We start from the raw sequence: 25,264 nt of genomic DNA, 5'->3' as shown, positions 1-25,264 counted from the left end.
TTTGTACGGTAGTGGACTTACGCATGTGCAGCCGGCCGGAACACATTTAAAGCATCACTTACTTGCTGTCATAATAAATAAAAAAATAGAATAAACATTAATTTCTCATATATAATACTATTAGTATGGTAGCAAGTTGCGTAAATAAATAATTGTAGCTTAGATAGACCATTTGCTTACCCAGCCCAATGTAGTTGTGGAGTAGTACAATCGCTTCCTCTCCCCTCGTCTCTTCGTTCTCTGCATTAATTCTCTCTCTCTCTCTCTCTCTCTCTATCTATAGATTCTATAGATTCTGTAATATCGCAATCGATATATGCATGGAGCAGTGCATCTGTAAGGTTGTTGATGTGGTGATCTCTCCGCTGGTGAGCCTCGTCACGGAGCATCTGACGTATCTTCTTAAAGCGGAGGACAATTTGGACGAGCTCAAGAAAGTCGCGGCGGAGCTGGCCGCCAGGAGGAAGGATGTAGACGAGAGGATCCAGTCCGGCCGCAGAACAACCGGCGGCACTGCGACGAATGAAGTGAGCGAGTGGCTGCAGGGGGCGGACCGCATCGTAGCGGAAGCGGAGGCGCTCCACAGAAGGTACAGCGAGCGGACGCGGCGTCTCCGAGGCTGCTCTGTCGAATTCTGGTCGAGCTACGCGGTTGGCAAGACCGCCGCTAAGATGATTCCGGATGCCAGGCGGGAGTTCGACCGTGGAGTGTTCGAGCAGGTCGTCATCGTTCTGGCCGCCAGGTATGTATATAGACATTTGTTGATTACATTTTTTTTTTTTTTTTTTTTGAAAAAAAAAATAGTATACTGCCGTTTAATTTAATAAAAATATAAACTTAGCTACAGAGCTGCGGCAATAAGATCACACAGGAAGATAAAGAAAAGAAGACACATTAAACTACATCCAAAAAATTAGTGAACTCTGTATTCTCCCCAAAGGCTCTCTAATCTTAAACAGCAGCAGGTATAAATTAATTTTTCTATTAAGAAAAATTTGTCTGTTCCTTTCCCGCCAGGGAATCCACTGGATTGTACCTATAGTCGATAATTTTTTTTCAGAAGATATCCGACATCAAATATTTCATCTCTCAAAAATAAGTAACCAAGATCTACAGCAGTATAACGCTCTTGCTGGGAAGGATACATTTCAACGACACTTTAGTAGCTGCATATTGAACAAACAAATGGTCTAATGTTTAGCACTCATATTTTCTCATCCTTGTTGGTATTTTTTTTTTTATTAGTTATCTGTACAAATTATATATATATATATATATATATATATATATATATATATATATATATATATATATATATATATATATATATTACGTAAAAGAAATTTATAAGAAAGTTACTCTGACAGGCACGACAAGTTGGAGATTGACAACCCGCCGGCGGCGGGAAGAGAATACCACTATCTTGATCAGGCACTCGAATTTATCAACGATGATGCGGTGAAGATGGTTGGAATCTGGGGCATGGGCGGGGTGGGGAAGACCCACCTCCTCAAGTCCATCAACAACTCGTTCGCTCGCCAAACTTCTTTCGACGTCGTGATCTTCGTCACAGCGTCTAGAGCATGCTCTGTAGCACGGATTCAAAGCGAGATCATGAATACGCTCGGCTTGCCCACGACAAACAACGCGCAGGACCAGGCCAGAATCATCTCAGACTTTTTGCGCGAAAAAGACTTTCTGTTGCTGCTGGACGATGTGTGGGAGCGACTCGACCTGGGAGCCGTCGGCGTCCCGATGCCTTCGGCCGTGGGCGAGCAGCATAAAAGAAAGGTGGTGTTGACAACGAGATATTTGAAAGTCTGCGGCCAGATGGGTGTAAGCAGGAGGAACAGCATCAAAGTGGAATGTCTGGACGGCGACGACGCTTGGCTTCTCTTCCGAGAGACCGTCGGCGAAGACACGATCGGCTCTAGTCCTGCCGTCGAAGCCCTCGCAAGAAAAGTAGCCAGAAAGCTGGGCGGCTTGCCCCTCGCTCTCATCACCGTTGGAAGAGCCATGTATGATAAGGAAGATCCGAGGGAATGGGGACATGCCATCGACCTGCTGCAGGACGCGCGCCACGACGAGGTCGATCCGGATGCAAAGGAAGAAAGCTTGTTCCACACCTTGAAGTTTAGCTACGATAGGCTGCGGAGTGATGCCTTGAGAGATTGTTTGTTGTGCTGTTCCTTGTGGCCGGAGGATTTCTGCATCCCCAAAAATGATCTTATCCTGTGTTTGTTGGGGTTGGGCGTGATCGACGGGTTCGACGACATGCAGAGCGCGTATAACATAGGATACGATCTCATAGCTAGCCTGCGATCTGCATGCCTTTTGAATGACGACGACCTTGGCTTCGGAGTGAGGGTGCACGACGTTATTCGCGACATGGCACTGTGGATAGCTTGCGGCTGCGGGCAGAGGAAGAAGAAATGGTTTGTGAAGGCAGGACTGGGGCTGACGGAGGCGCCGCCGCAAGGGACGGGAATTGTTTGGGGCGAGACCGACCGCGTGTCGTTAATGCATAACAGGATTGAAGCATTTCTTGACTCTCCTGGCAGTTCTTCCCCCGCCGCACTTACAACCTTGATGCTGCAACGTAATCAGCTAAGAGAAATTTCGCTCGTGGCTTCTGCCTCCCTTGCGGCACTCACGTACCTAGATTTGTCTCACAATAAACTCAACTGTTTCCCGGAAAATGTATGTCAGCTGACCACCCTTCGATACCTCAACTTGTCGTTCAATCAAATCCCGGAATTGCCTGTGGATCTTAAACTTCTGACTAGCCTCGAGTACTTGATTCTGCGTGAAAGCAACGTCCAGATAATTCCTGCAGGTGTTATACGCGAACTCGAGGCGCTTCAGATGCTGGACTTGCGCGGATGCCACTCCAGCGTGGATTTGAAGTACCCGCCGTCGCTATTCGAAGAGTTGGAGACGCTCAATAACCTGAAGGCTCTAGGATTCAATGTTAAGGATGCGAACCAGTTGAATCGGCTCGATGAGTTACGGAGGACGCGAATTCGGTCCCTCTACATATTTCACTTGGAACAAATGACTCTCCCCTTGCTGGCCACTCCTCTCGGCAGCTCTCGAATACAAAACAGCTTGATCGATATGGAGATTGCCGGCAGCACCACTATAGAGGAGATAGTATTCGACGACGGCCATTCAAATCGCAACCCGTGTTTCCACAATCTGGAGAAGCTATCCTTCCACGCGACGCCGAGATTGAACATCGTGTTGGACCGATTGGTAGCCAGGGAGGTTTTCCCGAGGCTCTGTATTTTGGATTTCAGTTTTTGCTACAGCATGAAGGATGTTTCTTGGATCGTGCATCTCCCGTGCCTTCGCGTACTAGCCGTGCGCACGTGCACAAGCGTGATGCAGCTCATTTCTAGTACACAGAACGATGACGGTAAAGGAGAAGTCGCGGCGGCGCCTACCTTCCCTTCCCTCAAAAGGATAAGTCTGGCCGACCTTCCGGCGCTGCAATGTGTGTGTGATCCTGCATACACCTTTCCATGTTTGGAACAATTTGAGGTTAGAATGTGTCGGAAGCTTACGAAGCTGCCTTTCCGCGCCGATACCATCCCCAAAAACTTGAAGTTTATCAGAGGCGACAAAAGATGGTGGGAAGGAATAGAATGGGAGGACGACGTCCACAGATCTTCCCTTAAACCTTTCTTTCTTTTAAGATAGTAGTTTCTCCGATCTACTGGGCTAGTTGTGTGTTTCGTTTTAGTGATCCTCCTGTGCCACATCTACTTGCGTGTTTTTTCTCAATTATTGTTGGTGTGAGTTGAAAATTAATGCAAGTGTATGAATTGTCTTCATGTAATCCAATTAATGACTTTATTTGTGTAACGATCCAGCTCACTAACTCTCTAATAATTTTTTTGACTGGCTCTAATAATTTATTTGACCCAAACCAGTCGAGTAGCCAAAATTAGTTAAACTCGTTTATTAGCATTCATTTCAACCACTAATAAATGCCTAAGTTAACCCCTTGGTGCTAAATACTATTCACATACTATTGTGCTGTTTCGTCAGATATAATTATAAATGTAATGTAGTTGTTAAAAATATATGCAGTTGAAAACACAATAGTTATAACTATATATATCATGTTTAGTTGGATATAGTAGAAAGTATTGCAAGTATAAATAATTTATTTAGTTACATGTAGTTGAAAAATAATTTTTAAAATTTTATTATTTTATATATATAATGCTGAAATTACCTCCAATGTAAAAAAAAATAATAATTTTTGTCTAAAAAATAATTGAGCAGATAAGCATATCTTTTATGTAAAACTATTCTCTCCGACTGTTACAGTTGAAACTATGACCAATTTGGGCGTAGTTCGAACTGCTACAATTGGGCATCCTTCTGTAGTTTCAACTGCAGCAGTTAAAGTTAAATACATCAGACCAAATATCGAATTTGTATTTGCATACAGTTACAACTACATGCAACCAAACGGTCCTTTCATAATAGTCTAGCACCCCTTAGTGCTAAATACTATTCACATACTATTCATAGTAGCCTACCTCAATCCGGGGTAAAATAACTATGTAGTCACATTTTTTACAATAATGTTAGCAATATGGGTATTTCTAATAATTTCTATTAATTAAAGGAGTGTTTTAAAATTAAAAACTTTTGGAGAGCTTCTTCGTAATTAAGGGTGGACGGGAGGAAACAAATGACATCAACCCCTTTCTTTTCTCCACCGGTGGGACAAACAGGGTGCTGCGACAGATTAAGAGGTCCAACAACCTTCAACTTCTTTAGAGAGAAAAACAATTAAAATATTCTAAATAAATCGTATGTTAACTCTAATAAATACTCAAATCAACACTAAAAAGCACTAAATAGAGTTCGTCACGTCGGCACCAAACCTTGCCCATGTACAACAAAAATGGTATATAGCGACACTTTTAAATATAGGTACATGTCAAAAAAATGCTGCTAGCTAAAATTACCGACACTTTTAAAAAGTGTTGCTATATGTGGGGTCGCTAGGTATATAGTGACAGTTAAAGAGTGTCGCTATAACCTAAAAGAGTGCTACTAATTTACCAACACTTATTTAAGCATTTACTAATCGCCGAAACTCTATCTCGTTGGTTGCGGTGGCGGAGGAGGACGACAGTAAAGGCTCTTCATCTAGAATTTCAGTGGATTAAGTGAAGAGAGAAGAAAAGATGGTAATTGATTTTTTTTTTTTCTTTTCTGTTTGTAATCAGGCCAAATAGACTGGGTGTGGTGGGTTGAGTAGAGTAATCTTTTATTTTTGGTTGGATTGGGCTTTATATTTAGGCATCAGTAATGTGTTTTTAAGTTTTAGCATAAATGGGACACTTACTCAAAAGTGTCCCAAACATGTGTCGCTATAACCTAATTCTGTTGTAGTGGTCAAATATAACAAGCTTTTAAGTGGTAGAGACTTGAAACAAATACTAAACTTTAGGGACTAGATTGCAAACGTTAAATGGTTGGGGGCCAAAATGAATTGGGATAAAGGAGCATTCGATCATTGTCAGAAATGCTAGTCCAAGGCAACGGTTTTGCGATTTACCTGATGCAAAATTCAGGCTCAAGACTAATTCACGCTTTAATCGGAGTGAGTTGAAACAAGTTGGTTCCTACCAAGGTACTGAACCTACATTGAATTTTTTTTTTTATAAATAATCCTATCAATTTTTAGAATTATAAAAATAATTTTTTTAAAAAATAATTATAAAAATAGATTTCTAAATGTGATGAATGATTCACCGTATTTATAACTTCTCATTAAGGGTTTGTTTGGTTCAAGGGTGGAATTGGAATGAATAATGGAATGAAAATAAATTGAAATGGTAATTGAATTGGCTCACTCCCCCAAGACGTTTGGTTCATTTGTAGATTGGAAATTGGAATCGGTTATTCACATTTCATTGTTTGGTTCGTATAAACTAAAAAAATTATTGAATACTATAATACTAATTTTACTCTCAAATATAAGTTTATATTATTTAAAATTTATGAAAAATATAATACTATTCTCTAATAAATTTTTCAAAAAAAGTATCAAATTTATTTTTAAAAACTTTTATTCATGTGGGTTAGGGATAAAGTTTTGAGAGATGATAGGTTCTCTTTTCTTTTTTTTTTTGATGAGAGAGGGGTGAAGAGAAGGAGAGTGAGATGGTCACATGGGTCTCGAGAATTTAGTGGGCTGCTGGAATGAAATCACATTCCGGGCTAGAAAATCGGAATCAAGTTGAAGGCTAATGGGGCATTTCTATTTCAGTTCGGAATAGGAATTCCAAATAGATTCCTACGAACCAAACAAAATTAATCGGATTTGATCAAACTGATTTCCATTCCATATCCAAAATGGATGAACCAAACAAGCCCTAGGAGTAGAAAAAGAATAAAAGCGGTGAACCATTCTCTGCTTTTACCTGTAGAAATATAGAAAAACGTGAGAAAAAGAAAGAAAGCGGTGAAATTAAAGCACGAAAATTACTAATAGGAAGAGAAGAGTTTCCGGGCATAACACGTAATCAGGGTATGTTAATCAAATAGGAATGATAAGGTGTAATCAAAGCACCAAAAGCATTGATTCACTAACTTTACAATAACACACTTCTAAATTGGCCATCCTCGTAAACAATTCACCTACCCCTTGGCTTAAAGCTAGAAAGGGCCTTCGGCAGGGGGACCCCCTCTCCCCCTACCTTTTTCTACTAGTGGTTGACTGCCTAGCTAGGATGACGGAAGTAGCTAGGGGGAACAACCAAATTGTCGGCATCGGGCCGACACCGGAATGCGAGACCACACTCATCCAATACGCTGACGACACTATTTTCTTTTGCGAGCCCACGAAACGCATTATACGTAACCTTCTATTTATCTTGAAACTGTTCGAATGGGTCTCTGGGCTCAGGATCAACAAGGACAAATCGGAACTTTATTACCTTGGCCCCAACCCAAGTAAAGGTGTTAGACTAGCTTCCATCTTAGGATGCAAAGCTGGAAGCCTACCGTTTCGATACCTGGGCATCCCTCTCTACAACAAGCAGATTCGAAAGGAAGACTGGGATCAGATAGTCAATCGTATCGATGCAAGAATCAATGGTTGGAAAGCTAAACTCCACTCACAAGGAGGAAGACTGACCCTGGTCAATTCTGTCCTTACTAGCCTGCCTCTCTTCTACCTCTCCACCTTTAAAGCCCCACGTTGGGTTCTGCACCGTATTGAATCTTTGAGAAGAGCCTTCTTCTGGAGAGGACGCTCTGTTGTTTCCGGAGGCGCCTGCCTCGTCAATTGGAGAACCGTATGCAGAAACAAGGACGATGGCGGGCTAGGGATCAAAGATTTGGAGTCCATGAACTAGGCCCTCCTATCTAAATGGTGGTGGCGCTTCTTTCATAAGCCACACCTACTCTGGTGCAAATTGATTAGATGCCTCTATTACACTAGACGTAGGCCGTTGCGTGAGGGTTCAGCCTTTGTCCCGTTCTCCCAGTGGTGGAAAAGCGTTCTCCGCTGCAGACATTTGTTCAAGTGCGGATTATCTTTCAACCTAGGTGACGGTACCACCATCAGGATGTGGACAGATATCTGGATTGGAGAAGCCCCGCTAAGCACCTTATTCCCAACCATCTTCGCTAACATTAGGAATAAGGAGGTCAGGGTTTCGCAATGTTGGAGCTCTAACGGATGGAGATGGCACTTTATCTGCAGAGGTTTCGCGACGCGCCGACCCAACACCAACCGTACACAATTCGCACAATTCAAAGAACTGCTCCTTAGCTCCTGCCCCTCGAACTGCCCGGACCAACCCAGTTGGAGGTGGGCCCCTAACCAATTATTCTCCGTCAAATCCCTCTACACGTTCATTGACAACACTGGTATCAAGGACACGGTGTTCCATCATATATGGACCTTAAAAATCCCGACCAAAATCAAAGTATTCTTGTGGATCTTACTCCGTAAGAGACTACCCACCGCTGACAGACTGCTTACTCGTGGGATGCAGATCGACGACCACTGCATTTACTGTGCTTTTGCCTTGGAAACCTGCGATCATCTCTTCTCCAACTGCATCTTTACGCGATTCTTACTCTTTAAGGCGGGGGTACACGCCGACGATACCGACTGTGTCCGGAAACTTTGGACCTCTTCAACAACAATTACCGGCACAGTTCAAAGAACCAAGGCCTTAACCTCCCTGGCGGCTACTTGGTGGGTTGTCTGGACGGAAAGAAACAATCTCATTTTCAGAACAGCGTCTCCTAATGCCACCCGAGCTCTGGAGCGGGCTTTTCTTCTTACAAATCTATGGTCTAATTCTCTGACGTTACCCTCCGCGCACCACCGCTTTTAATCCTTTCTCCTTTTTCCTTTTTTTTGGTTTTCCTTTAGCTTTTTCTTGCTATTTATTTTCGCTGATTTGTTCTTTTCTTGTTTTGTTCCTCTTTTTGCTTTTCTTTTGCCCCGGAAGCCCTGGCTGCTTCCACACTGTTTGCCTAGTTCACTTATCAATGAATGAAGCAGGTAGCTCGCCTACCTCTTTCTCAAAAAAAAAAAAAACCAATAACACACTTCTGTGTGATTACTTAAGTTCCACTTTGATGGTTATTTCAAATCCATATGCGTGTTTTTTGTTAAAATACTTCTATCTTACGACGCAATGTACTTAAAGATACGTAAATAGGTTTTTTTTTTTGAGAAAAAGGATACGTAAATAGGTTAACATTCAAGGACATTGTGCTATATTAAACTTTGCAAGACGCTATATCTAAAACACAGCCAGTTTTGTAGAGCTTGATATTAATCTCATTTCATGGTTTCATCTTTCTAACAACCTTATGGATGTATGTATATGCTCAACAGAACCAGTGTGCGAGCAGTGAGAAGTCACACTACTCGGGCACTATGAACGGGACGATCCACGTGGTGGTGGGCGGCGGCGGCAGCCACTTATCGGACTTCACCACCGCCACTCCGAACTGGAGCATCTACAGAGACGAGGACTACGGTTTCGTGAAGCTCACCGCCTTCGACCACTCCTCGCTACTCTTCGAGTACAAGAAGAGCAGCGACGGAAAAGTCTACGACTCCTTCACCATCTCTAGAGATTACAGAGATGTGCTATCCTGCGTGCATGATAGTTGAGCGTCGACGACGTTGGCCTCGTAAAGAAAAAGAAAAGAAAAAGAAAATCCTTCATGGTTTATGAAGTATGTTATTGCTCGAGTTTGTAAAGGGTGTACATTACAATTTTTTTTCCCTTTTATTTATCTGGGTTGAAATTGAGGGTTTGTGAAAAATAAGGATGATAACATCTATAAATTGAATTGCATAAGTTACTCTACTTTTACGTTCCCTTATTACCGTTTTGTGACCCGTGTTCTAGATCGTGGCTACGAGCGGTCCAAAAACAGAAGCAATATTTTATTTAGGACTGATTTTGTTTTTTTGCTTTTTTAACTCTGCATAATTTGATTATATGCTAATTGGTATTTTTACTTTTATTTTATGTTTTGGATTGGTAGGGACTAGGGACAGTGGGAGAATGGGACTGGCAAAAGCCATCTTCCTCCCAAATTTTGTAACTTAAATCTTTTTGAATATTTACATCAAATCTTTTTTTTTTTTTTTTAAATGCAATTATCAATCATTAATTTAAAAATATAGTTATCATATAAAATATGTAGAACTTATCTTAACTATCATCAATTTAGATATAGTTACCCATTTATTTTTAAAAAATTAGTTTTGTTATACGTTGATCTTTTAGTTTATTTGATTTGAGACTCTTTTAACTTCAAAATCTGAATGCTTTGCTTATGCTTATCTTTAAGAGTTTAATAAGCTAGCATATTTTATGCCTTTTATATAACTAAAATTTATTAAAAAATAATTAACTTAATGAGAATTTAGACAATTGAGATCTAATCAAAATAAAATATAAAGTTTAGGAACCCAATAGCAGAAAAATAAAAAAATTAGGAACCCCCACCAAACAAAAAAGACTTCTTAACGTACAATGAATAAACTATAATAAACTATTAAGAGATAAGCCGCTGACGAAGTCTTGTGACCAAGTAGCTGACGAAGACCACAAGTAAGCATCTGGTTTGATAGCTTACCGGTAGATTATTTGGGAGGTTAGGAATGGTGTGGTCCTTAAGAATATCCGACCGGATGCCATCCTTGCAGCCCACAAGATTAAGCAGCTAACGAAATCTTGGGACCAAGTATTGTCTACCCGTATATTATATATATATATATATATATTTTTTTTTTTTTTTTGTTTGCCCCGATCGAGGTCTGTGTTGCCTCACCCTTGTAGTCTAATTCATCCTTCCAATGAATAAAGCGGGTAGCGTGCTAACTTTTTTTTCAAAAAAAAAAAACTATTAAGAGATAATCCAAACGAATCTGTAATATGTTATTCAAATAAACGGAAAAACAGGAATCGCTAATATTATAGTAGCACGTCCAGATTAGGTACAGATGGCGTGCATATCAGTTTGTACAGTAGTGGACTTACGCATGTGCAGCCGGCCGGAACACAAATTAATTAAGCATCACTCACTAGCTTGCTGTCATAATAAATAAAAAAATAGAATAAACATTAATTTATCATATATAATACTATTAGTATGGTACCAAGTTGCGTAAATAAATAATTGTAGCTTAGATAGACCATTTGCTTAATTACCCAGCCCGATGTAGTTGTGGAGTAGAACAATCGCTCCCCTCTCCCCTCGTCTCTTCGTTCTCTTCTTAATTTCTACTGCTGCATTAATTCTTATCTCGATCTATCTAGAGATTCTATAGATTCTATACTATCTCGCAATCGATATATGCATGGCGGAGTGCATCTGTAAGGTTGTTGATGCGGCGATCTCTCCGCTGGTGAGCCTCGTCACGGAGCATCTGACGTATCTTCTTAAAGTGGAGGACAATTTGGACGAGCTCAAGAATGTCGCCGCCGAGCTGGCCGCCAGGAGGAAGGATGTAGACGAGAGGATCCGGTCCGGCTGCAGAACAACCGGCGGCACTGCGACGAACGAAGTGAGCGAGTGGCTGCAGGGGGCGGACAGCATCGTAGCGCGAGCGGAGGCGCTCCACAGAAGGTACGCCGAGCGGACGCGGTGTCTCGGAGGCTGCTCTGTCGAATTCTGGTCGACCTACGCGGCTGGCAAGACCGCCGCTAAGATGATTCCGGACGCCAGGCGGGAGTTCGACCGTGGAGTACTGTTCCAGCAGGTCGTCAACGTTTCGGCCGGGAGGTATATATATTTATATATTTATATATATATACATTTTTTGATTACTTGTTTTTTTTTTTTTGGAAAAAAAAAATAGTATACTGTCGTTTAATTTAATAAGAACATAAACGTAGTTACAGAGTTGCGGTAACAAAACCACAGAAAAATAAAAATAAAAAATAAAAAAAACATATTAAACTACATCCAAAAAATTAGTGAATTCTGTACGCTTTCCGAAGGCTTTGTAATCTTACGCAGCAGCCAGTACAAATTAATTTTTTTATTATAAAAAATTAGTCCATTCCTTTCCTGCCAAGGAATTTATCATATTGTAATTATAATCAATAATTTTTTTTTTTGGAAAGATACTCCATATCAAATATTTCATCTCCTAAAAATAAGTAATTGAGATATACAGAAGTATAACGCTCTTGTTAGGAAGGAGACATTTCAACAATACTTTAGTAGCTGCGTATTGGGCAAACAAATGGTCAATGTTTAGCACGCATATTTTCTCACCTTTGTTGGCAATTTCTTTTTATAAGCTATCTATGCAAATTTTATATATATATATATATAGAATTAGGCTGAAATACTATTAGTAGTAAAACGCTCTTTTTGCTATCAAATTTTTAGCCATTGGATGAAAAATTATAAGATTAGGATGATATTAGTCAGTTAGAGTTGAGTGATCTTTCTAGGGTTGAGTGGTTTCCATTGAGTTATAGTATTTAATCCAATGGTTAGAAATGATGAAAAGAGTTCATCCAAAGACTAAAAAACTGATAGCAACAATAGAATTTTGCTACTAATAGTAGCCCAGTCCAACTATATATATATATATATATATATATATATATATATATTTTTACCTGAAAGAAATTTTATCGATCGATCGATCGATCTTATAAGAAAGTTACTCTGACAGGCACGACAAGTCGGAGATTGACAACCCGTCGGCGGCGGGAAGAGAAAACCGGTATCTTGATCAAGCACTCGAATTTATCAACGATGATGCGGTGAAGATGGTTGGAATCTGGGGCATGGGAGGGGTGGGGAAGACCCACCTCCTCAAGTCCATCAACAACTCGTTCGCTCGCCAAACATCTTTCGACGTCGTGATCTTCGTCACAGCGTCTAGATCGTGCTCCGTCGCACGGATTCAAAGCGAGATCGTGAATACGCTCGGCTTGACCGCGATAAACAATGTGCAGGACCAGGCCAGAATCATCTCAGACTTTTTGCGCGAAAAGAATTTTCTCCTGCTGCTGGACGATCTGTGGGAACGACTCGACCTGGGAGCCGTCGGCGTTCCGATGCCTTCGGCCGCAGGCGAGCAGCTTAAAAGAAAGGTGGTGTTGACAACGAGATTTTTGAAAGTCTGCGGCCAGATGGGTGTAAGCAGGAGGAACAGCATCAAAGTGGAATGTCTGGACCGCGACGACGCTTGGCTTCTCTTCCGAGAGACTGTCGGCGAAGACACGATCGGCTCTAGTCCTGCCGTCGAAGCCCTCGCAAGAAACCTAGCCAGAAAGCTGGGCGGCTTGCCCCTCGCTCTCATTACCGTCGGAAGAGCCATGTATGATAAGGATGATTCGAGGGAATGGGGACATGCCATCGACCTGCTGCAGGACGCGCGCCACGATGAGGTCGATCCGGATGCAAAGGAAGAAAGCTTGTTCCACACCTTAAAGTTTAGCTACGATAGGCTGCGGAGTGATGCCTTGAGAGATTGTTTGTTGTGCTGTTCCTTGTGGCCTGAGGATTTCTGCATCGCCAAAAATGATCTTATCCTTTGTTTGTTGGGGTTGGGCGTGATCGACGGGTTCGACGACATGCGGAGCGCGTATAACATAGGATACGATCTCATAGCTAGCCTGCGATCTGCATGCCTTTTGAATGACGACCTTGGCTTCGGAGTGAGGGTGCACGACGTTATTCGCGACATGGCACTGTGGATAGCTTGCGACTGCGGGCAGAGGAAGAAGAAATGGTTTGTGAAGGCAGGACTGGGGTTGACGGAGGTGCCGCCGCAAGGTACGGGAATTGTATGGGGCGAGACCGACCGCGTGTCGTTAATGCATAACAGGATCAAAGCATTTCACGACTCTCCTGGCAGTTCCTCCCCTGCCGCACTTACAACCTTGATTCTGCAAGGTAATCTGCTAAGCGAAATTTCGCTCGCGGCTTCTCCCTCCCTCGCGGCTCTCGCTTACCTAGATTTGTCTCACAATAGACTCAACGGTTTCCCGGAAAATATATGTCGGCTGACCGCCCTTCGATACCTCAACTTGTCGTTCAATGAAATCCCGGAATTGCCTGCGGAGCTTAAACTTCTGACTAGCCTCGAGTACTTGATTCTGCGCAAAAGCAACGTCCAGATAATTCCTGCGGGTGTTATACGCGAACTCGAGGCGCTTCAAATGCTGGACTTGCACGGATGCGACTTGGATTTGAAGTGCCCGCCGTGGCTATTCGAAGAGTTGGAGGCGCTCAACAACCTGAAAGCTCTAGGATTCAATGTTAAGGATGTGAACCAGTTAAATCGGCTCGATGAGTTACAGAGGACGAGAATTCGGTCCCTCTACATATTTAACTTAGAGCAAAAGACTCTCCCCTTGCTGGCCACTCCTCTCGGCAGCTCTCGAATACAGAACAGCTTGTTCGATCTGGAGATTGTCGGCAGCTCCACTTTAGAGGAGATAGTATTCGACGACGCCCGTTCAAATCGCAACCCGTGTTTTCACAACCTGGAGTGGCTATCCTTCAGCGGGACGCCGAGATTGAACATCGCGTTGGACCGATTGGTAGCCAGGAAAGTTTTTCCGAGGCTCTGTGCTTTGGATTTCAGGTTTTGCGACAGCCTGAAGGATGTTTCTTGGATCGCGCATCTCCCGTGCCTTCGCATACTAATTATGTGCGCGTGCCGAAGAGTGACACAGCTTATTTCTAGTACACAGAACGATGACGGTAAAGGAGAAGTCGTGGCGGCGCCTACCTTTCCTTCCCTCAAAGGGATAAAATTGATCAACTTGCCGGCGCTGCAATGTGTGTGTGATCCTGCATACACCTTTCCATGTTTGGAACAATTTGAGGTTAGAATGTGCCGGAGGCTTACGAAGCTGCCTTTCCGCGCCGATACCATCCCCAAAAACTTGAAGTTTATTAGAGGTGAGAAAAGATGGTGGGAAGGAATAGAATGGGAGGACGACGTCCACAGAGCTTCCCTTAAATTTTTGAGGACCCCATCTCTACCCTTTCGTTTCTTTCATACATATATATAAGATAGTAGTTTCTCTGATCTACTGGGCTAGTTGTGTGTTTCGTTTTAGTGATTCTCTTGTGCGACTTAGAAGCTACTTGCGTGTTTTTTCTCAATTATTGTTGTTGTGAGTTGAAAATTAATGCAAGTGTATGAGTTGTCTTCATATAATCCAATTAATGACTTTATGTGTAACGATCCAGTTCACCAGTTTAATAATTTATTTGATCTAAACCAGTAGAGTAGCCAAAATTAGTTAAACTCGTTTATTAGCATTCATTTTAACCACTAATAAATGCCTAAGTTAACCCCTTGGTGCTAAATACTATTCACATACAATTCGGGGCCGTTTGGTTAGATGTAATTATAAATACAATATAGTTAAAGATGCATGTAGTTAAAAATACAGTAGTTATAACTATATGCTGACATGCATCATGTTTGATTAGATGTAGTAGAAAGTATTGCAAGTATAAATAATTTGTTTGGTTGCATGTATTTGAGAAATAATTTTTAAAATTTTATCAATGCTGAAATTACCTCCAATGTAAAAAAAAAAATTAATTTCTGTTTAAAAAATAATTGAGCAAATAAGCATACGTTTTCTGCAAAGTTACTCTCTCCAACTAGTGCAGTTGAAACTTCGGTCAATTTGGGAGTAATTCGAATAGCTACAGTTGGATCTCCTTCTATAGTTTTACTATAACAGTTGAAGTTAAATACATCAAACTAAACATCAAATTTGTATTTACATACCGTTATAACTACATGCAAGCAAACGACCCCTTCATAGCAATCTAGCACCCCTTAGTGCTAACCAAGATCCGGCTAAGCGGCGGTTGAGCGGCGTAAGGTACGACCCCCACAGGGAGGTCGGTAGAGAAAGAGAGAGGGAAGGGATTGGAGAGGGGGACCCACGGGTCAGATTGGTGAGAGCCAGGGCATCGGAGTAGCCCAATATAGGGGGGAGTGGATGTCACGCCCCGGATGTCTCGTTCCCCGGGCACGCCGACAAATCCGCCGTATACAAGGAATTTCCCCTGTATACGAAGCGTCAAAAGTACCTGTAAATATACAATACTACAAACAGTAGCATAGAGCTGCTCAATATACAAAGCTAAACAACTGAGTTTCATATACATAGTCCAAATCCAAAATACAAAGCTACTCGCACCGGCGAGTTAAACAACTATGTACATAAACTCTAAAATAGCAACTACCTGCAGTAGGGGGGTGCCTCTAGCTCTGTCAGTCGGGTAGGGCTCTACCTCGCGACGCCCTTGCCTCGATCCTGATCCGCGGAAGGCGCAGTAGCCGAAACCTGTGGCTCTGCAAAACATAGGTAACAACTGGGCGTGAGAACTACTGTAAAAACAAGTAGTCCTCAGTGGGTACCGCCCAAAACGACATCGGTCACCCACTAAGTCTACAGAAGGGAGCAAGGATAGAAGGAAAAGCAGGAAGTACACTCTATCGCTATCATCCACTACACTATCATGCTCTACATTAACCGACTGTAGGAAATGTCAAATCTGACCCAATCCAATTGGGACTGTAAACATACCCGTCCCTGGGACTGTGAACACACCCGTCCCTGCCCCGTTGCGACTATCAGGCTCTATCCACACTAGCTGGTCCGTGGAGAGCAAGTCCAACTGGCATGAGCGACACCAACGCAAAAGCACCGCGCCCGCCTCCGGAGTGGCACTCGTGGGAGCTACCCAACCGAGTATGCAGCGTATCTCTGTCGAGCTCAAACAGGCTCTCTAACTCAAGCCGAAGTCCAGTAACAACTCTGACTAGTCTAAATACAACAAACAACGTGCCCTCGGCACAATCCGACGCCAAAACGGCGAACCGGGCCCACCGTCAGTCCCGACGGCGCCCACTAGTACGAAACAGTCTAAACGACCTCAGAAAAATTCACTCGGCATACCAGCACGAGCGTAAATGTATTCTAAACTACCTGGAGTACTCGTCTACAGTATGCTGCGACAGTACAATTCTATAACGGCTCCTAGAGCTAAATCAGGCAGTTTAATACATATGTCGATTCCAATCGCGTTTTCTCCTAAGTTTAAACCCAGTCCAACATGTATATTTAAAAGGTAATAATCATGTTATATATGCAGCATTTATCCAGGATATCATTATGAAAAACGAACTACAACATGATTTACCGAACAGAAAATCATACATGTCGACTATTACTACACTTAGGAATAAACCGATGTAAACCCACCTTAGTCGCTAATTCTGGCAGCAAAACACCCTCACAGCTGCAGCACCACCTGCTGGTCGATCTACACCCTCCAAATCCGGGAGTCGAGCTAACACCACGCTCTACAAAGCACAAATCACCGTTTCAGTCCCAAAATTCGCAACAGTCAGGTACAGCACGGATTCGACCAATCTAACCTCAACGAAATCTGGCAAGTAAGGGCTTCGTGGATTCCTCTCGAAGTCCTGAATCCAGCGAATCAAGCCTCGTCGAAATCCGACGCTCCTACGTCGAGTACGAGCCGAAACGCCAACGGTCGACGCTGGAAATCTGCAGGGACAGCAACTAGCTCGAAATTGAAAAAGCTTGGAAATTAGGAAGCAATTCTATGGAACACCCACCTCGACGGCGACTAGCACTGGCGCGACGTCAAGAACGGCGAAGATCCACGCTCGCCCGGCCTCCTCACGATGCAACGGCAGCAACCGTAGGTTCGAACGGCTCTGCGGTGCGACGTCGACGGCGAAATCGGCTCCGCGGCGGCGTCCCTCGCGTGCTTCCTTGGTACGGCCGAACGAAAGAGAAAAGGAGAGAAGAGAGGAGATAAACTCCTCTCTCTCTCTTCCCTGCATGCATAAAAGAGGGGGGGGGGGGGATGCCACATGGCATTACACATACTCACACATGTGCACTCACACACACACACACACGTACCCTCACACACACACTTATATATATATACTAAGTGTAGGGATACTAGTATACTACAGTGGAGGCGCAAGGGAGAGGGGATCCACTGGTCAAATAGGTGAGAGAGGGGAAAAAAAAATTATTGGGGAGCGGGGGCATCGGAGTAGTATAGTATAGTATAGGAGGGAGTGGAGGCGCCGGAAAAAGGGACCCACGGGTGGTCAAATGGGTGGGAGAGGGAAAAAAAATTATTGGGGGCTCACATCACCGAAATAAAAGAGAAGCTGCAAAACGGTTAAGGGTTCGCCCTTTAATGTTATTGTATAGATACTATTCACATATTATTCAAAGTAGCCTAGCTCAACCCAGGATAAAATAAGTGTGTAGTTACTTTTTTACAATAATGTTAGCAATATGGGTATTTCTAATAATTTCTATTAATTAAAGGAGTGTTTTAAAATTAAAAACTTTTGGAGAGCTTCTTTGTAATTAAGGGTGGACGGAAGGAAACAAACGATATCAACCCCTTTTCTTTTCTCTACCGCTGGAACAAACAGGGTGCTGCGACAGATTAAGAAGCCCCAACAACCTTCAACTTCTTTAGAGAGAAAGACAATTAAAATACTCTAAATAAATCGTATGTTAACTCTAATAATACTCAAATCAACACTAAGGGCATGTTTGATTCATGATTGGAATAGAAATGAAAAATGAAATTGAATTATTTTGGAATGAAAAATGGAATAACGAATTATCCAACAATGTTTGGTTCATTATTGGAATGAAAATCGGAATGAAAATTTAAATTTTTTGAGAAAGAATTTTGATTAAGAGAGAGAAAAGTGATGAAGGGAGAGGAGGTAAGTGTTGATAAAAGAGGATTTTGAATAGTTTACTTTAGAATGAGCCAATCCGGAATTCAAAGCCGGATTGAATTATAAATAGATTTTACCATTCCCATTCCGGAGTGGAATGGAAATTGGAATCCGATTCCTATAAAACAAACGGTAACAATCGAAATTAATGAATTCCATTTCGATTCCATAGTCTAAAATAAGTGAACCAAACATGCCCTAAAGGACTAAATAGAGTTTGTCACATCGACACCAAACCTTGCCCATGTCATTTTCGTCAAATATAACAAGCTTTGGCCATGTCATTTTCGTCAAATATAACAAGCTTTTAAGTGGTAGAGACTTTATTGAAACAAATATTAAGCTTTAGGGACTAGATTGCACACAATAAATGGTTGGGGGCCAAAATGAATTGGGATAAAGGTTGAGGAGTAATAGTGCAATTAACCATTCGATCATTGTCAGAAACGCTAGTTCAAGGCAACGGTTTTGCGATTTACCTGATGCAAAATTCAGGCTCAAGACTAATTCACGCTTTAACTGGAATGAGTTGAAACAAGTTGGTTCCTACCAGGGTACTGAACCTGCATTACGTCTCCTTGGTACAACATGCATCAAATCACAGGTACAATAAGCACAATCTTGATACTCTAATACTTCAAAAGATGAGATTAGCCTTATTTATTGCTTACTCGTTATTAGGGCTCTTCAGATATATATCTCCGTTCAGAGACTAGAGTTGGCTACTACACGCGAAGCATTGCGCACTTGAACGCGGTGCCATGAGGTGTTTAGTATTCCTCTCAGGTTCCATACTTCGTCGACATTTTGAGGTTGGACATTTGCAGCTGAGTCAACCTGTCCATGATGAGTGACAGTAAAGTAGGTAAACAAACATTGCAGCTAAAACTGAAACTACAGACAACATGAGAGAAAATTGCAAACATACCGCTTTGGCAATGATCTCAGCATCTTCTGGTATGTCAACCACAGCCTCAAAAAGAACCCACGCCCACTTATCACTGTTCATATCATCGGATGCATACAGCACATTGGTTTTCTGGTATCTCTGAGCTTCCACCCAGGTTTTACCCCCATCCACAGAAATATCCACTCTCTCAATCCCACGGCCACCACCAGACAGTGCATAACCAGCAACCTTAATCTGCAATTGAAGAGCTTATCAAAGAAGTAGCATATCATCCTTATTTTCCAGTGCAGGTTATATCATTTTTTACATTAAAAAGAATTATGATAGTATATCTATACAAGAGATATTACTGACCTTTCCTTGTCTGACAACATCTACATCCTCCAAAGAACAAATAGCAGACTGTTTGGAATAAAAAGATTGGAAAAGATCAGCTGAAACTTGTACTTTAACATAGTCAGACACGCCAAATACAAATTTTCATAAATAAAAAAAAATCAATGACTAATAGGAAGCTGGGTAATATTGATGCTTAACTAATAAAAACTAAAATCTTCACCACTGTCACATTCAAATTCGAAGGACAATACTTATCATTACTCTCAGAACTTCATAGTCATGCTTTGCTGTTTGGACCTCATCACCAAGATTACTAATAGGAAGAGAAGAGTTTCCAGGCATAACACGTAATCAGGATATGTTAATCAAATAGGAATGATAAGGTGTAATCAAAGCACCAAAAGCATTGATTCACTAACTTTACAACAACACACTTCTGTGTGATTACTTACGTTCCACTTTGATGGTTATTTCAAATCTGTATCCATGTTTTATTTTTAATTTTATGGATACAAACTACGAACACTCGAGTACAAAAATGTGTGCATCAATCTGTAATTACCTGCACAGGGAAGTCCATCTGTGGCTTCCTAGTTGACCAGTCAATGTTGTCCCAATCGACTGAAGGTGGAAACATTTTGTAATCCTTCTGCATAAAAAACCCCTGGTTCGAAAAAGAGAGGGTCAGAAACTTCTGTTTTGGGCACTAAAATTTAATAGAGAGGAATCCAAACTTTTAGAAGACCTGGCATTCTTCTTCTTTTATCTCAATGCTATCCAACCATTTAACAGAGCGTGCACCGATGACACCAGGAACAACCGCACGTAAAGGGTAACCATGATCGCGGTTTAGAATCTAGACATTGACAAGAGATTTTGATTAGAAAAATTCTTGTAGTGCATGATTCCCAATAACACCAAGTAAAATAACAATATAGATTGTGGGAGCAAAAGAGACTATGCAGATTAATTAGTGAACAACCTTCTTCATGCATGGAAAGAAAGAGAGTACAACAACATATGATTGTGTAAATAGAGATAAAGAAGGTAATAATGTAATTAAATAGGTAATTATTCCAAGAAAGAGAATACACAAGATAAATTTGTCATTTCCACAACTTAATAAGAAAATAATATAGACAAAGAAATCAATTGAACAACAAAAGAAACCTAAATCTTCAGCAAAAGTTATAATTAACAAAAAAAAAAAAATCAACCAAAAACCATCAAAAATGATTCTCTACGACTTCAAATATTTATGCTCTCTATGAATAAAAATTTCATTGATTTACATGTGCTTGGCTTTATTAATTGAATGCATCCAAAAAATGGACTGAGGTAACAGTCCGATAAATGATTTTGCAATGATTCAAGCTCTAGAATTCTCAAGATGCCACAAAGTTTAGTTTATAGGAGTTGTGACCAGTACAAAGTATGATGATCAACATACATTTTCAAATTGGGAATCTTATCATATATTTAGCTAAAATAGTGCTTCATATGCTATCAATATTTTGATAGATATAGGTGCCCCTGCCTGCATTTGAATGTGTACCTACATTTAGTAAATATATGTCTAAGTAAGAGTCAATCTACTGCTAAAACGCTACACAATCGTCTAGCTACTATTTTTCACGAGGATATAGGAAAAAAATTACAAAGCAATGTGGTCATATAAGGACTAAGTATTACCAAAATACCGATGGAGGTTGTACAAAGGAACAAAAACTATGTCCAAACTATCAATATTGAAACAGCAAAAATAAGCACAAGGGTTACGTATCATCTGCAAAGACTCTCAAATAGAAAATTTAAAATCTTATGCACAAAAGGATGGTAAACAAATCGCAATTATACAGAAAGAAGAATTACAACCATATTACAAGTTTAGGAATCCAATAGCAGAAAAATAATAAATAAAAAAAGACATCTTCACACTGAATAATCTGTAATATGTTAGGGGCTGTTTGGTTCTACGTAAAAGTACTGGAAAAAAAAATTTTCTATGGAAAAAGGTTTTTTGTGGAAAATTTGATTTACGGTTTGTAGTGTTTGGTTTGTAGGAAAAAAAAAAGTAGTTTTCAGTTATGATTGCTTGGTTGAATGGTTGAAAAGAAAAAGTACATTATTATTATTATTATTATTATTATTATTATTATTATGTATTCTATATATTATTTATTTATAATTTATGTTAATTATTAGGCTATATATATTATTATTATAATTTATATTTATGAATTAAATATATTAAAATTATATAATATGATAAATTGATAAGTATTTAATATAATATATGTAATAGTCTGCATATAATACNTATTATACATTAATTACGCAATATAATATATAATCGTATATATTTAATACTATAAAATAAATTATTATGTGTTTATAAATAATATTTATATTATAAAATATTATATAATAAATATATCTATATTAAAATAAAATATTTTTAAAAAATATATATAAATATATATATTATTATATATATTCTATATAAAAGAAAAGAATGGGGAGAGAGAGGTCCACCAGGGACCCCCCTCTCTCTCTTGGTCCACGAGGCGGGGTGCGCTTTGTGGACTGCGGGGGTGCTGCCCCCCTCCCAAACGCTGTGATTTTTGGGGTGTAAGTTTTCATTTTTCACTTGTAAAATGTCCTTTTTTTCCCACTGTTCGTAAAAATTATTTTTCGAGAATTTTTTTACGGCCCAACAAACAAAAGCCGAAATTTTAATTTTCCACCAATTTTTTTTTTTCAAGATAATTTTACTACGAAACAAACGCACCCTTATCCAAATGAAGGGCAAAAAAAAGGAATGGCTAATATTATAGTAGCATGTCAACATTAGGTACAGATGGCGTGCATTAGTGGACTACGCATGTGCAGCTGGCCGATCCCAAATCATTACTTACTTGCTTTCATAATAAATAAAAAAATAGAATAAACATTAATTTCTCATATAATACTATTATTATTATCGTACCAAGTATTTTTTTTTTTTTTTTGAGAGATAGATAGCATATTATCTGGTTCGTTTATTTTATGTAAAAATAAATTTAGCTGAAAATATGAATCAACTAAAATTTATATTTAGATTTCGAATATCAATCACCGCGTTTTTCGCCACTTACGCTAGAGAGGGTCGGTATTACCGTACCAAGTAGCATAATAATTGTAGCATAGACCATTTTGCTAACACAGCCCAATGTAGTTGTGGAGTAGTACAATCGCTCATTCGCTCCCTTCTTCCCTCGTCTCTTGTTCTCTTATTAATTTCTACGGCTGCATTAATTCTCTCTATCTATCTATCTATCTATCCATCTATCTATCTATAGATTCTACACTATCGCAATCTATCTATGTAGGCATGGATCAGTGCATCTGTAAGGCTGTTGATGCGGCGATCTCTCCGTTGGTGAGCCTCGTCACGGAGCATCTGACGTATCTTCTTAAAGCGGAGGACAATTTGGACGAGCTCAAGAAAGTCGCGGCGGAGCTGGCCGCCAGGAGGAAGGATGTAGACGAGAGGATCCAGTCCGGCTGCAGAACAACCGGCGGCACTGCGACGATTGAAGTGAGCAAGTGGCTGCAGGGGGCGGACCGCATCGTAGCTCGAGCGGAGGCGCTCCACAGAAGGTACGGCGAGCGGGCGCGGTGTCTCGGAGGCTGCTCTGTCGATTTCTGGTCGAGCTACGCGATCGGCAAGACCGCCGCTAAGATGATTCCGGATGCCAGGCGGGAGTTCGACCGTGGAGTGTTCCAGCAGGTCGTCATCCTTCTGGCTGGGAGGTAGGTTTTTTTTTTTTTTTTTTTTTTTAAATAGCATGTCATCGCTTCATCCAATAAAAACATAAATTTAGTTATAGAGTTGGGTCAACAAGGTCATAAAAAATAAAAAAAGAAAAAAAAAAACACGTTAAACTATATCTAAAAAAATTAATGAATCTGATACTCTTTCCAAAACCTCTTAAGCTGGTGTTTGGTTCTGGATTAAGGGGTGGGATAACCTTTTAAGTCCGATTTTATTTCCAAATATGATTTTAGAGGAGTGGGATTAGCTAATCCTATCCTAAATGGACTATTCCGGAATAGCTCATTTCAGATGGGTTAGCCAACCTCACCCCATCCCACCTCACCCTCACTATTCCAATCAAACAAAACATTATTTTATCCACTATCCTTCTTATCCCATCTACTCTAACTAAATACTATTTTATTTATATCTGGAATAAATTCAATTCTCAACTAAATACAAAATTACTCTAAGTCTATCTTAATTCTGAACTTAACCCTATTTCTGGAATAGTTAATTTTTATTTAATTCCGAACCAAACGGTAGCTAAAATAAAAGCTCTCTAATTTTAAGCAGCAGTCGGTACAAGTTAATTTGCCTACTATGAAAAATTCGCATGTTCCTCTACCGTTCCGTCACAGAACTCACCAGATTGTAGTTATAGCCGATAATTCCTTTTTCCGGAAGATACCCGACATCGAATATATCAGCTCCCAAAGATGATTAACCGAGGCATACAGTAGTATTACGCCCATTGTTAGCAAGGAGATATTTCAATAACATTTTCGTAGTCACACATCGAACAAATAAATGGTCTAATGTTTCTGATTCTTCAGAACAGAGCATGCACTTTCTCTCACCCTTGTTGGCATTTTTTTTTATTAGTTATCTATGCAAATTTGATATACATATATATATTTTTTACCTGAAAGAAATTTTATCGATCGATCTTATAAGAAAGTTACTCCGACAGGCACGACAAGTCGGAGATTGACAACCCGCCGGCGGCGGGAAGAGAATACCGGTATCTTGATCAGGCAATCCAATTTATCAACGATGAGGCGGTGAAGATGGTCGGAATCTGGGGCATGGGCGGGGTGGGGAAGACCCACCTCCTCAAGTCCATCAACAACTCGTTCGCTCGCCAAACTTGTTTCGACGTCGTGATCTTCGTCACAGCGTCTAGAGAGTGCTCCGTAGCACGGATTCAAAGCGAGATTGTGAATACGCTCGACTTGCCGGCGATAAACAACGTGCAGGACCAGGCCAGAATCATCTCAGACTTTTTGCGCGAAAAGAATTTTCTCCTGCTGCTGGACGATCTGTGGGAACGACTCGACCTGGGAGCCGTCGGCGTCCCAATGCCTTCGGCCACAGACGAGCAGCAGCATAAAAGAAAGGTGGTGTTGACAACGAGATATTTGAAAGTCTGCGGCCAGATGGGTGTAAGCAGGAGGAATAGCATCAAAGTGGAATGTCTGGACGGCGACGACGCTTGGCTTCTCTTCCGAGAGACTGTCGGTGAAGACACGATCGGCTCTAGTCCTGCCGTCGAAGCCGTCGCAAGAAAAGTAGCCATAAAACTGGGCGGCTTGCCCCTCGCTCTCATCACCATCGGAAGAGCCATGTATGATAAGGAAGATCCGGCGGAATGGAGACATGCCATCGATCTGCTGCAGGACGCGCGCCACGACGAGGTCGATCCGGATGCAGCAAAGGAAGAAAGCTTGTTCCATACCTTGAAGTTTAGCTACGATAGGCTGCGGAATGATGCCTTGAGAGATTGTTTGTTGTGCTTGTTACCATATATATTACATACCATATATATATTATATATGTTACCATATATAATATATATATATTACTATGTATATTACTTTCTTATTAGGAT

The 25,264-nt window shown here is 40.9% G+C and overlaps 5 protein-coding genes and 1 long non-coding RNA gene across 6 annotated transcripts; 4 read left to right on the top strand and 2 right to left on the bottom strand.

Moving 5' to 3' along the window:
• LOC109707477 (disease resistance protein RPS5-like) lies at positions 127 to 3,879 on the top strand. The gene is made up of 2 exons (XM_020228757.1): positions 127 to 742; positions 1,368 to 3,879. Exons 1-2 carry the CDS (start codon positions 321 to 323, stop codon positions 3,700 to 3,702), a joined length of 2,757 nt encoding a protein of 918 aa, XP_020084346.1. The 5' UTR covers positions 127 to 320; the 3' UTR covers positions 3,703 to 3,879.
• On the top strand, positions 8,894 to 9,202 carry LOC109719596 (nucleotide pyrophosphatase/phosphodiesterase-like). The gene has a single exon (XM_020246370.1). The coding sequence runs from the start codon at positions 8,933 to 8,935 to the stop codon at positions 9,170 to 9,172; it is 240 nt and encodes a 79-aa protein (XP_020101959.1). The 5' UTR covers positions 8,894 to 8,932; the 3' UTR covers positions 9,173 to 9,202.
• On the top strand, positions 10,528 to 14,724 carry LOC109719586 (disease resistance protein RPS5-like). Its single transcript, XM_020246358.1, has 2 exons — positions 10,528 to 11,298; positions 12,206 to 14,724. Exons 1-2 carry the CDS (start codon positions 10,874 to 10,876, stop codon positions 14,559 to 14,561), a joined length of 2,781 nt encoding a protein of 926 aa, XP_020101947.1. The 5' UTR covers positions 10,528 to 10,873; the 3' UTR covers positions 14,562 to 14,724.
• Positions 15,809 to 17,409, bottom strand: LOC109719603. Its single transcript, XR_002218746.1, has 4 exons — positions 17,162 to 17,409; positions 16,958 to 17,090; positions 16,782 to 16,882; positions 15,809 to 15,868 (listed from the first exon to the last, which is right to left on the bottom strand). It is a non-coding gene; the product is annotated as an uncharacterized LOC109719603 (long non-coding RNA).
• On the bottom strand, positions 18,740 to 20,565 carry LOC109727168 (sulfite oxidase-like). The gene is made up of 6 exons (XM_020257149.1): positions 20,557 to 20,565; positions 20,320 to 20,430; positions 20,137 to 20,238; positions 19,590 to 19,637; positions 19,254 to 19,469; positions 18,740 to 19,162 (listed from the first exon to the last, which is right to left on the bottom strand). The coding sequence occupies exons 1-6, from the start codon at positions 20,563 to 20,565 to the stop codon at positions 19,031 to 19,033; spliced, it is 618 nt and encodes a 205-aa protein (XP_020112738.1). The 3' UTR covers positions 18,740 to 19,030.
• On the top strand, positions 22,622 to 25,262 carry LOC109727096 (disease resistance protein RPS5-like; the record flags this gene model as incomplete). Its single annotated transcript, XM_020257026.1, has 2 exons — positions 22,622 to 23,369; positions 24,347 to 25,262. Coding segments are annotated over exons 1-2 (1,338 nt in total), but the record flags the coding sequence as incomplete, so codon positions are not given.

The sequence above is a fragment of the Ananas comosus genome, linkage group 1, assembly GCF_001540865.1.
Source record: "Ananas comosus cultivar F153 linkage group 1, ASM154086v1, whole genome shotgun sequence".
Taxonomy (NCBI): Eukaryota; Viridiplantae; Streptophyta; class Magnoliopsida; order Poales; family Bromeliaceae; genus Ananas; species Ananas comosus.
Note: the sequence above shows the minus strand (reverse complement) of the source record. Positions and strands in the feature narration are given on the sequence as shown.

What these genes read in the sequence shown, in the direction of transcription:
- LOC109707477 (XM_020228757.1), top strand. Translation starts at nt 321, where the DNA reads ATGGAGCAGTGCATCTGTAAGGTTGTTGATGTGGTGATCTCTCCGCTG. An exon ending in GTCATCGTTCTGGCCGCCAG is followed by an intron (nt 743 to 1,367) that starts GTATGTATATAG and finishes TTACTCTGACAG; the next exon opens with GCACGACAAGTTGGAGATTG.
- LOC109719596 (XM_020246370.1), top strand. Translation starts at nt 8,933, where the DNA reads ATGAACGGGACGATCCACGTGGTGGTGGGCGGCGGCGGCAGCCACTTA.
- LOC109719586 (XM_020246358.1), top strand. Translation starts at nt 10,874, where the DNA reads ATGGCGGAGTGCATCTGTAAGGTTGTTGATGCGGCGATCTCTCCGCTG. An exon ending in GTCAACGTTTCGGCCGGGAG is followed by an intron (nt 11,299 to 12,205) that starts GTATATATATTT and finishes TTACTCTGACAG; the next exon opens with GCACGACAAGTCGGAGATTG.
- LOC109727168 (XM_020257149.1), bottom strand. An exon ending in TAAAAGAAGAAGAATGCCAG is followed by an intron (nt 20,239 to 20,319) that starts GTCTTCTAAAAG and finishes TTTTCGAACCAG; the next exon opens with GGGTTTTTTATGCAGAAGGA. An exon ending in CTGAGATCATTGCCAAAGCG is followed by an intron (nt 19,163 to 19,253) that starts GTATGTTTGCAA and finishes CATCATGGACAG; the next exon opens with GTTGACTCAGCTGCAAATGT.